Below are 12,099 nucleotides of genomic sequence, written 5' to 3'. Positions count from 1 at the left end.
TCTTGGATCTCTTTTTTTTTTTTCTTTTGCAGTGAGGCTTAAAAAGCTGTGCTGCAAAATCTTTATGTTATAAATACAGGAATAAAATGTTAATTAAGCTAGAAATATATCTAATTTAGTGAGAGAAAGCTAAGGAAAAATTCTTACTGACATTACTGCAGAAAAATTTATAATATAAAGTATTACAGAGTACTCTGCACAAAAGTAGTGGAATGTCAATTAGTGTAATCCATTATGGAGCTATCACTTATCACTTAAATCAATGCTTTGTTTTCCCAGTTTTTATTAATTAAGATTAGTGTACCAGCATGAAAAAGAAGTATGTATTTCTATGTGGTTTAAGAGATAGAGAAAAGTAATACTTCTTCATTATCAATATTTTGATCTTCTAAAAAGCTATTTCCAGATGATTTCTAGGCCTGTCTGGATAATTGAAAACTGCACAGATGTAAATTTCCATTCTAATTTCTTATAACACTCATGGTTTTCTTTACACAGATATGAGTTGAAAACATGAATGTCAACATTTAAGAAAAATTCTGATGAAGGACAAACTTCTTATGTAAAGAAGTTTAATCTCTTATTTTTAAAGTTTAAGCACAAGAAGGACCTTCAAATTTATCCTATATAGTATTGTTTAAAAATAACTGAAAATTGTTTTGTCCTTTTTTCAAAATATCACTCAATAACTTATATTCTTTCTCTGCTATGCATACCTTGCTTACATAGCTTGAAAAGAACAAAACATTTTACTACAATAAAGCATCTGAGTCTGATGAATCATACTTTCTCTACTAAACTCTTTTAAAATTAAAGTGCAGGTAAATTTTGTGTCATCTAAACTATGCTGCTTGGAAGGCCGCTCAGGATGAAAATCTGCAATGTCTGCTATAGCCTCATGTTGAAACATAATGTCTTTAGGATAATAACAGGACATATTCTGGGTTTAGCACTGCATCTTTGGTAAGGAACAAAATTAATTGAAGGATAAATCTGTGAGGGTAAAGTCATTGATGCCTGCAGCCTGGGTTGACTTAGAGGCATTAATGCAGATGGGGCAGATAGGTGAGATCTGTTGTGTGACAATCTGTAAAGGACCAGTCACTGAATGTCACAGGAACCTGTGCAGTGCTACCATTTCCTTTTGTGCCTATTTATTTTCAGCATGTCTTTTTTTTGTGTGTGTCACTCATGACTAAGCAATCAACAGTCTTAAAAAAAAAAAAACAAACACTTGTTTAGAGATTTAAAACTTTCTGCAGAGATGAGAGGGTTTCTTTGTGAGGTTGTTTTTTCTCCTAATAGCTTGGTCTTTGCCCACCAACAGAAAAAAAGAGTTGTGCAGTGTCAACACCTATGGTTTTGCTAAGCAGACTTTACAATAGGTCCATAATTAGATGTGGCAGTGATGTACCCTTGACTTTGCTTATACAACAGTTCCAGCCCGTGGTGAAGTACAAAGGTAAGAGACCAAAGAAAGTAGATGGGTTTGTGCACTTTTCACAAAATCATTTCTGAAGGCAACAGGGCTAGAGAGAGCCATTGGTTTGACCTTCTAGGGTATCTCTTATGTTTTTATTCTTAATCTCTTCAGTACAGTTAGAATCTTACACAAAGAAAGTCTTCTATAACCAACAGTGCTTTTCACATGTGAGAAAATAATTCTTCACAGAGATACCTGACCTAGTTTGTTTAAAATGAGCCCAGCTTTAGGACTTCTTAGCCTGGCTGAACTGTTGGTTGCTATTTCTCAGTTCTAAACCTGCTCAAAGATCACTCAGCTCTGCAGAGCTCTGTATTGTCCTGGGCAGAGATCCATCAAAGACACCTATTGAGGAAATATTGTACAATACCTGGAGAATGTTTTTACCGACAACATTACTCAAACACAACTAATCTGTGCTAGCATACACAATGTTTATTCCTACTGAGTCAGAAAAAAACCCCACTAAACAGGAGTATCAAGTTGTTATGACCAGTATGTGGCCTTTCTTTTTTTTTTTTTTTTTTTTTTTTTTTTCTCTAAAAGGCACTGTAAAGGCCACCAAGCCTTAGGGAAAGCTAACTAGCAGTGTTTGCAAAATATGTTTTAAGGAATTTTTTTTGTGTGTGTTCACATAATTCATTAACATATTCTCCATAATAGGGTAATGAAAACTAGTAGGTAATGATTATAATATATAATACACTAATTTTGAATAAAGACAAGGTAGGATAAAATTTCTTAATTTATCAGAATTAGAATAGACAAAGACATATATATTTAGAAAACCACATTGCCAGAAAATGAGTGACCTTAATTAGACAAGATTTCATGAACTGCTTATCTACAATGCCATAACTCTTTCCACTTTTCTGAGCAGAGACACATTTTCTGAACATGGATATGCACATGGATATATAAATAGTACTGGCACTTGAAAAAAATTGTCATTTTAAAGTTTGGTAAACCATTTACTTCTGTGTTCAGTATAGTCCTTGAAGATTTAAGAAATAAGCAGAGATGAAGTCAAAGTTTGATATGTGTTTGAAGACAGCACTGGAATGCTTAATCATCATTAAAGAAGTTAAATTATTAATGTAATGGGTTTTTTGCAATATTCCATTGTTTAAATTTAAAAAAGGCACTCTCATGTCAAAAAACATAAAAATCATTATCTAGCTTAGCAATACACACCTCATCTGACAAGGCTGTATTTCATGATCTTAAAAATATTAGTCTTATAATCTTTCTCTATACTGTGTGTGTATATACCTGAATGCACACACAAACACCCCCCCCCGCCCAACAGATAAAATATATCAATTGAAAGAAAAGATGGAATCTCACATATAGGCTTTTCAATGCTTTATACGAAATGCATATTTTGGTGATAGACACCTTTTCTACCAAAACAATATGTAAGAAGGACTTTTGTACTTGGCAGGTTCCAAGAATATGCAAACAAACTACTAGAACTTTGTGTAGTCCTGTTAGCAATCACCAATTTTTACAAGTTCATTTCAGTGCAAGGATTAGTGGTGATTCTGGTGGTGTCCTCAGGAGTTTGTACTGTGACACAATTAGGAACTATGAGAGCAAGAGAGAGGGAGCACACAGAAACTGCAGTGGATTACATTCAGTGTTTTGAGGTATTTAGTAGAATTGAAGGCTTCACTTTAAAAAAATCCTCTAGACATTTTGACTGTAAATACCACTTTGAAAAATGACCCACATGAACCAATGAAGCCCCAAAAGCCTCACTTTGAAGGAAGTCTAAACCAAGTCAGCCCAGTGAAATCTTTGTTGTCCACATATAGTAACTGGAATTCAGTCAATGTATGAAACAGTTAAAGCTGAGTCAGGTAATAGAAGGTGAAGGAACTATGGAGATTGACAAAAACAACCTACTAGACACTTCTGCTTTCAGGCAGTCATTTTAAAAGCTCACTGTGGAATTGACTGATGAGGTTTCATTGATTAGGTCTGGGGCTCAGTTTCCACCAGCTGGGAAATACCTACATAAGATATAAGAGATAAGAAATATTTTTGAAACTGACAAAAGTCAAAAGTAACTGTTATGGTCTTCTTTGACCCAATCTACAAGGAATTTGTACGGATTTGCTTCCCTCAGCACAGCAGTCTTGTATCAATTATGCTGGCATGAACACATAGAATGAATGATGGCCAATGGCATCCTGGCCTGTATCAATTATGATGTAGCCCAGCAGAACCAAGGCAGTGATTGTCCCTCTGTACTTGGCACTGGTACAGTGCCAAACCTGAATTGTGTTCACTTTTGGACTGTCTCATTACAAGAAGGACACTGAGGTACTGGAGCATGTTCAGAGAAGGACAGTGGAGCTGGGGAAGGGTCTGGAGCACAAGGAGGAGGAGTAGCAGAGGGAGCTGGGGTTGTTTAGTCTAGAGAAAAAAGGGCTCAGGGCTGATCTCATTGCTCTTTGCAACTACCTGGAGGGAGGTTGTTATGAGGAGTCAGATTCCTCCAGATAATAAATGATAAGAAGAGAGGAAAAAGTTGTGCCAAGGAAGGGGATTGGTTATTTTAAAAATTTCTTCATTAAAAGGATTGACAAGCACTGGAACAAGCTTACTTGGAACTGGTGGAATCACCATGCCTGGAAGTGTTCAAAAGGCATGTGGATGTGGCTCTTGGGGCCAGTGGCAAACACGATGGTGCTGGGCTAATGGTTGGACTCAATTATCTTAGAGGCCTTTTTCAACCTCAGTGATTCTATGATTTTATGATTGTAAGTTGTCTTTCAATAAATAGACAACAGGTCCCTCAGGATGGCAGGCAAGAGCTCCCTCTAAGTACAATCTATCTTTCCTCTGCCAAAACTAGAATTCACATCACTCCAGCAGTAAGGTGTATTCTTTATTTTTGCTTTATTAAAATTGACTGTCGAGCTGAGCTATATTTTTTGTCCAGAACAATTTGCACTATGTCATTTTCTTGTTTAGTTTAAACAACTGGCAGTAATGAAACAAGAGCAGGTGAAAATGTTACTATGGCTCCTGTTTGTAGTGCATAATAACAGACACAGAAAAAGAGCAGAGAGACAGGAAGGTCACACTCTTTGCCAAGAAGATCTATCTTTTAATTCAGATTTTGGTATTTGTCAAGTTGTTCTTTCTGATCATCCTTTGTAGGATGAAAAAATTAAATTATATGATTCTGTCTCCAATAACATTTTTTGTTTTCCACGTGTTTTATGTCTAAACACAGAAAGAAGAGCATTCCAAATTCATGGGATGCAGCAGATATAACCTCATTCAAACTACTTTAGAAATGAAAAATCTGTCTGGCTCATGATTTTGACTGCTACCTGTGACGCAGAAAGAAGCACCAAGTACTCTCAGAGTTGTTAATTTATCATTAGCAGTTTGTGTCTGCTTTTGGTCAGATATAATATAAAATAATGTTTTCATGATACCAGATTTAGCTCCTCATGAAGAGAAAGTTCACTGTGTGACTATGGTTTGCCAGATTAATGCTTCCACGCCCCAACTTCCTTGTCCCACCTACCCCAGGTAGGGCCAGGAGAACACACCTGTCTCCAGAGATACAGAACACAATTCCTTCATGATCTCTCTGCCTGACAGGTTGTTTTTGGTATAAGAAGTACAGCAGGTGCTAGAAGAACTCAGCAATGAGAAGATGCTTTACTGGTAAATATAAAAATTAAAGGCCTTGTTTCTTCAGTCTGTCCAAAACAGACTTCATTGTAGCAGGTGTACAATTCTTGGATGCATTTCATCTTATGCAGCACATGTTTGGACTGAAATGTTGAAGCAGACAGAAGTCAAGCCATGCATTTACCATTTTTTCCCCTACTCACACAGATTGTTACTAATTTCATCTAAGTCATCCACCTGCAAAGAGATCACTTAAGTCAAAGGAAGGAAACAATTTTTTTTTTTAGCAAGAAATAATGCACATATAAGAAGTGTTTGACTTTTGATATAATTTGGTTCTATTTTATAATATAAATATACTAGCAAAATATAAAAAATGCCCCCTTCAATTGTAGCATACAATTTCTACCAATAACCTTTGGTCAAAGGAGAGCAACACAGTAAAGAAATTTCATTCTTTCTCAGTTCTGATAGCCAATGATATATAAAATTTGCCTTTGCTATGAATAATGTTTATTTTTTTGTTTTTCCCAGATGAAATATTGCAAATCCTTTCTGCCCTTTCCCCCAGATATTGATCCACCTTATCAGCTCTACCTCAGTCACATTGGACAGTCAGAGACACCCAAGAAGAAAAAAGAAGTTATCTAAAGAAGTTTTGTACTTTCTTTCTTGCTTTACTTCATTCTCTTTCTTACCAAGGAAAAGTTAAAAAAAAAAAAAAAAAGCATGCCCTGTTCTCTGATAAAAATTCACAGCCACTTCAGCAAGGAGGCAAACTGGTCTGCTGCAGCACTTGTTGAGAACAAGCAATGACCCAGCATTATTCTCTGCCAGAACTGACAATACAGTACCAGATGGACTATCTGATCACTGTCTCTATAAGAAAGACCATGTTAATATGTTGATAAAAGCGGGCCAGATATATTTGCTTGTTAATACTCCTGAAGGTCACAGACAAAACTGAAATGATAAACCGAAGAAATTTGACTACTCTGCAAGCAGCTCTCAAGCATTTATTGGCTAAATTTACAGAGTTGCCCTGTCATTTCTCACTGTAGAACCTTTCATGCTGCACTATTCCTTTGTTTCAGTGACTTTATGGAGTAGCCATGCATACATATGAATGCAATTTTTAAAATAGTTTCTACACAAGCATGCTAAAATCAGCTGCTAAAGAATGTGATCAGTATGGTTTTCTTCTCAAGCTTCCTAAGAGTCCCACCATGAATTAAGTCTGTTTCTCAGAAAAGAATCACCAGTGTTTCTTTGTCTAATTAGATGGAGATGCAATCCAGAAATAAAATTCCTGTTGTCTCTGCAGATGTACAGAAGCTGGCTGGTGCTACAAAATGTGCACTCAAGTCAAAGACTGTTGATTAACTGTGCCTGGAAAATATTGCAAGCATAAAAAACACACTGCAAATATATGGTAAATGTGCATTTTGGTAGGTGAGCACAAGATTGTGAGTCTTCCATTCTTTGTCAGTTCTGTGCTGGGACCATAAAGGACTGTCAAATAGGATGCAATGAATAGAATAGAATAGAATAGAATAGAATAGAATAGAATAGAATAGAATAGAATAGAATAGAATAGAATAGAATAGAATAGAATAGAAACTTTGCACATTGCCATAAATGCCTATATCATGGCCATGAAAAATTCACCAACACCAAAGGAAATTAAAACCAAAATAGAGAGATGAGAGAAGATAAACTTAGGTTGGCATAGACAGAATTATTTAATCTTTGAATTTTAATTAAAGAGACACTAGAACAACCATTTTTCTAATTGCAATCTTTACTTTAGGGAAAACAAAGGGTAGTTCTTTAAACCATCATTATTCTTGTTCTTACTCTTTCACTAGGATAACAGAGGTGTAAACTACAGAGGGTGGGTGAAAGGGAATTCTTGAGGAAATTGTAGCAAGGGATCTTCAAATTTGATACAAGGCAATAAAAATCCTCACCTTGAGGATGAACAGCTCAACTGGAAATACCCAACACAGTAAAGAGGTCTAGCTTTATTTTGGCCATGTTTGAGTTGGGAAGACTCTTCAAATGTCCTGCAGAGATCCCTTCTAACCTCATTTAGTCTATTATACGTGTGTGGATTGACAGGTTTGCACAAATGTGAAGACCACTAAAGCCAAGTGACTTAGAAAGAAATCTGAGAAAAGACAACATGTTTAAGCCACATTAATTTTGCTGCGAAATAAAAAGCTCATTTTGGAGAAATTGCTTCATCTGAGAATTGGAAAAACTCTCCATTGTTTCCTCTCCAGTGTTCTAACAATCCATAGAGAAAAATGTTTTCTTGTAACTTAGTCTAAAGGTATATTAAAAAAAAAAATATAGAATTGTTTAACAAGTAACAAGTAAAATAAACAGAGGTTACACAACAATGCAATTTGGCAAACTTAACTTTGTATTTGAAGCTCTAGATATAGAAAGATAAGGACATTAGGAGCTGAGATGTTGTATAACTCAGAAAAATTACTTTCAAAGTATTAACAGCATGAAGAAATCTGATGACTTCTAAGAAAACTAGCTCTTGAAAGAGAGCAAAGGCCAACCTGAGCTAAATTAGAGCCTAACACCATTTATCTAGTGATTCAGAAAATGCCTTCCCTGGAGATTAATTTCTCCAGTTGGAAGAATTTTTTTGAACATGACCATTGAAAATGTTGTCTGCCTGAATACAGAAACAGCTGGTAAAACTCTGGAAATTAAAGTCTTCAGGTTAGAGATTAATCTTAGAGTTGCCATAAAATGCCTCTAGCAAAAATCCTACAGCTGATAAAAGACTTGGCATAATCATATCTGATCCAATTTTCCCAGCCTGTGGCAGTCCAGTGGGCAGATCAGGTCAAAGATGATGTTTCAGGTTCAAATGACATTTAACTGAAAGGCTGCATCACCATCCCTCTAAAGTCAACATTCATTCTGAGACTAATAATGAATGTCGCTGATGGCATTTCTTTACACAGTGATAATTTTTTCCAAAATATACCTCTGGAACTGCAGTCAGACCTATTTCAGCAAACATTGACTCTGTCTTCAACACACAGAAGTAACTGTGCAGCCCAGGCTGATTCAGACCTTCCTCATCATTACTAGGGAGCCAAGTAACTGATTCTGTGTGATTTCTGATCTATTTCAGAATATTTAATAAGATCTGGCATGCTTTGAAGGGGCAAAAGATGGGATGGATAATTAAACTCTGTGAAATTTAATACCTTCATCTGTTCTCTGTTGTAATATCCACTTTTTCCCTTTGCAGTACTCGCTGTAGCTAATTTTGTCCTGAGAGCAGAGATTTGCCTCCAGAGAAGATGCACGTAGTCTAGAGGAAACACTTTGAAACTTATCTGTTAGGGACTCACCCATCTTATGGAAGAAGATAAAAAGGTGTAAAGGTAGCTTGCTTTAACTGATTAACTAGTAACTTTGCAGCTGGTTATTCAGGGCAGGGGTCATATATTTCTACTCTTTGGGTATTGTCTGATACACACTTACTCTTATACAAATAAAATTAATGAACCATCACAGCAGTAACCAACATGATCTTCCCAGATGATTTTTAAGCAACTGATTAGTGTATATCACCAAAGGAAATTATTTAAAACAATATAAAACCCCTCCACACTCTGCCTTTGGAAATTTATTTTCCTCTGACCATGGTGTCTTTTCCTTGCACATGCCAGCCAACACTACCACCTCTAGGACACCCGAGGCTGAGTGTGGCAGGGTAATACACAGCAAGAGAAAAGGCCGTGACCTCCTGTCTCAAACCCATTTAACACAGCAGAAAAGAGTCTCATTTCACACAGCATGGGTTACTCACGGCTCAGCTTCGATGCTCTGGTCAGCAGCTATGTAGTTGGCAGGGATGTAGCCTGTGAGCTTGCGGCCAGGACAGACTGACCCCTCTGGCAGGAGGAGCTTGGCGTACCACCATCCCTCATGGGATGCACTCAGCACTTCCAGCTTATCCCCAGCTCGGAAGCTCAAGTCATCCTCAGTGCGAGCATCATAGTCGAACAGTGCCACAAAGTTGCAAATGTTTGCTAGATCCTGGCCAGGCAGTGGAGGTAAAGGTTTCTCTTTTATCTTACTGTCTAAGTCCTTCTGTCCAGCTTGGAGGTCAGGTTTTATAACAGCAAGGTTGGCAAAGACCTGGCCTCCTTTGTCTTCCTCCTCACCATTTCTCCCAAAGAATAAGCAGGGAAGGTAACGCTTCAAACAGGGACAGTGCTTCCGGAAGAAGTTTCCCATCCTGATTCTTTGTTGCTCCCTCTGCTTCTGCTTTTCTTTTGCTTTTCCTGGTTGCAAGACCCTTAGACCAATTTTTGCACCATCCACATCTTAGCTTTTTGCAGACTTCTTCTCCCCCTTCTCCTTTGGCACAAAATGAAATAACTCTTGGCACAGCTGGAAGCTCCTCTCTGGGTCCCACGGAGAGCTCATTACAGATCGCTCCCAATTAGGGAGTGAAACCTAAGCATTCAAGTGCCAGCATACGTATGGAGGGAATTTTTCACTTCCTCTTCAGAAAAAGGAAAGCAACACAACAGCTGTGCTGGGCTGAGCTCTGAGAACAACAGAAAAGTGTGAGCCTCTTCTGTTACAGCAAAACAATAAAGCCAGAACATGTAAATAAGGGAGGCTTTCAACTCCTTCTGCTCAGGATGGGTGTTTTCTTATCTCAGATGTGGTCTGGTCATATGATCACTGGTGAATGTCTGAATTGGCAATGATTAACCAAACTGACCTGCCTACTCCTCAGTAGTCTGACGTGGACAGCTTGAATGAATATTTCTTTTTGTTTCCTGGTTTGTACTTGTTTCGGTTCGCAGTGGGAAGCCTTTGCTCGCCTGAGACTGTCAGATGCCCTCACCAGGAGTGCACCTGTGGCTCCTGCCCTCACTCACACCCAGGCACATTCCCTGCCAAGTACCTGCCCCTCTAAACAACCCTACGGATTTCTTTTTTTTTTTTTTCTTCAGCTGGGATAGGCACTTTTTACAAGGAAAATGAAATATATATGGCATCCAGTAATAAAGCAGTATATTTTAAGGCATTCCTTATTCTGCATTTTAAGGAAACAAAGGCACTAGCCAAAAAGCATTTTTCTTGGTGGCTGGCTGATTAAATCAACCCTATATTTAAAAAATGGCTGTTTTCCAGTCAGCTTGTAAACAATGACACTGCATTGACCAGTATATTCCTATTTCTAAAGTATCTCTAATCCAGCATACAGACCAAGCAAAGGTGTCTGGATACTCTGTGGCTGTGGCAAAGCTGGCTGAAGGGTTGGTCATCATATCACAGCAGTGCAGCCTAGGATTTGTCTCCTGGAAATCACCACGGCCTGGGGGACACTGAATGGTTGGAACAGGAGCAGGAAGAACAGAAGACACAGCAATAACCTGTCTGCACACAGTGGTGACATTTCAGTAAGACAAACTCTTACAGATCAGTCTATTTATTGAGATCAATGAAATCTCACACATGGACTTAAAACTTCCTGGTGATTAAAAAGCCTGAGTCCTATATTTTTCTTTTCTTTTCTTTTCTTTTCTTTTCTTTTCTTTTCTTTTCTTTTCTTTTCTTTTCTTTTCTTTTCTTTTCTTTTCTTTTCTTTTCTTTTCTCTCTTTCCTTTTCTCCTCATTTCTCTTCTTTTATTTTCTCTTCTTTTTTTTCTTTTTTTCCTTTTCCTTTTTTTTTTTTTGGTCAGGAAGCCAACTTCTGTGGTTTTATTTTACTAGAAAGAAAACAACTAAGTAAAAGAAAACAAAGTCGCTTTGCTTTCATCATGTCTCATTCATTTGAATAAGGAAGCCAGTGTCAGAGGCAAAAGGCTAATGATGAACTAGAAACTGTGGGATGTCTAAAAGGTATCTCCATTGAAAGTGATAATGTTAGTATCAGGTACATCTCCACTGAAGAGGAATTCATTGAAAGGAACTACTTACACACACTTCTGCAATGCTGCAAAAGAAATTAAATAAAGGAGGAAGTACCATACACATCAAGTCATTACTCGTCATCTTCAGGGTCAGATAAAAAAAAAAGATACATTGATTTTGCAGATTATGATAATCTTATTTCATTTCTGAAACACCACTGGAGGTGATTTTTCACCAGCAGTTATTAACCACATAATAGTAAGAACACAGATATCCAAGAGATATTTGTTTTTCCTTGGTGTGAATAACACTATCCAAAGGAAAGAAAAGCTTGTATTGATAAAGAAACTATCTTCATTAATCTTGTTTAAAGAATTGTCTATGTTTACTGAAAGCAGAGAATATGTGAAACTACTACTAAGTAACCTAGCAATTTTCAGTTTGCATATTTGATTGACTTTTCCTGTAATGGTTTTTGGTTCTGGCAACTTGGGCATTAATTTGACAAAACTTTGCAAACTCGTTTACTGCCCAGAATAGTTTCATCATGACAACAAAGCCATTTGCATCATACAGAATCAAGATGTACAATGCACAACCATTTCCAGGATCAAGTCCCACATTTACACTAAGGAACTAATATACAAACACATTAGAAATCAGACTGTATTCACTGAGACCACTCAGCTAAGTATTTATAACTAGCTACAACAGGGCTTAAGCCTACAAATAGTTGTGTATATACCTACCTGGAGCTCAAAGAGCTCCAGGCAATAAATTCATCTGGCCTCTCAATCTATGTCCCTTCTTGGCTTTAGAAGAACAGAAAGACTTTTTCTGGAAGTGAAAAATAACTATAAATCAGATTCTTTTCATCCTGTTCTTCAGGGCCAGTTCTGTGTATTAATCAAGTAGACTTTAACAAATAGCCATTAAAATCATTAATCAGATTTAAAAGACTTCTCAGAAAGAGAGAAGATTGGAGTTGCTGAGAACCACTGAGCAGATTTCCTATGTGGGACAGGACAATAAGTGAGCTGTGGTGA

General features: G+C 37.2%; 1 protein-coding gene across 1 annotated transcript in view; it reads right to left on the bottom strand.

The window, feature by feature from the left end:
• FRK (fyn related Src family tyrosine kinase) overlaps positions 1-9,838 on the bottom strand; it is a 53,781-nt gene extending 43,943 nt beyond the window's left edge. Inside the window, exon 1 of the mRNA XM_021555508.2 lies at positions 8,988-9,838. Coding sequence (XP_021411183.1) covers positions 8,988-9,418 — 431 coding nt within the window. The 5' untranslated portion in view covers positions 9,419-9,838. The remainder of the gene's footprint in view (positions 1-8,987) is intronic.
• Between the last annotated feature and the right edge of the window lie 2,261 nt (positions 9,839-12,099).

The sequence above is a fragment of the Lonchura striata genome, chromosome 3 (assembly GCF_046129695.1).
Source record: "Lonchura striata isolate bLonStr1 chromosome 3, bLonStr1.mat, whole genome shotgun sequence".
Lineage (NCBI taxonomy): Eukaryota > Metazoa > Chordata > Aves > Passeriformes > Estrildidae > Lonchura > Lonchura striata.
This window is presented reverse-complemented; position numbering and strand designations above follow the sequence as displayed.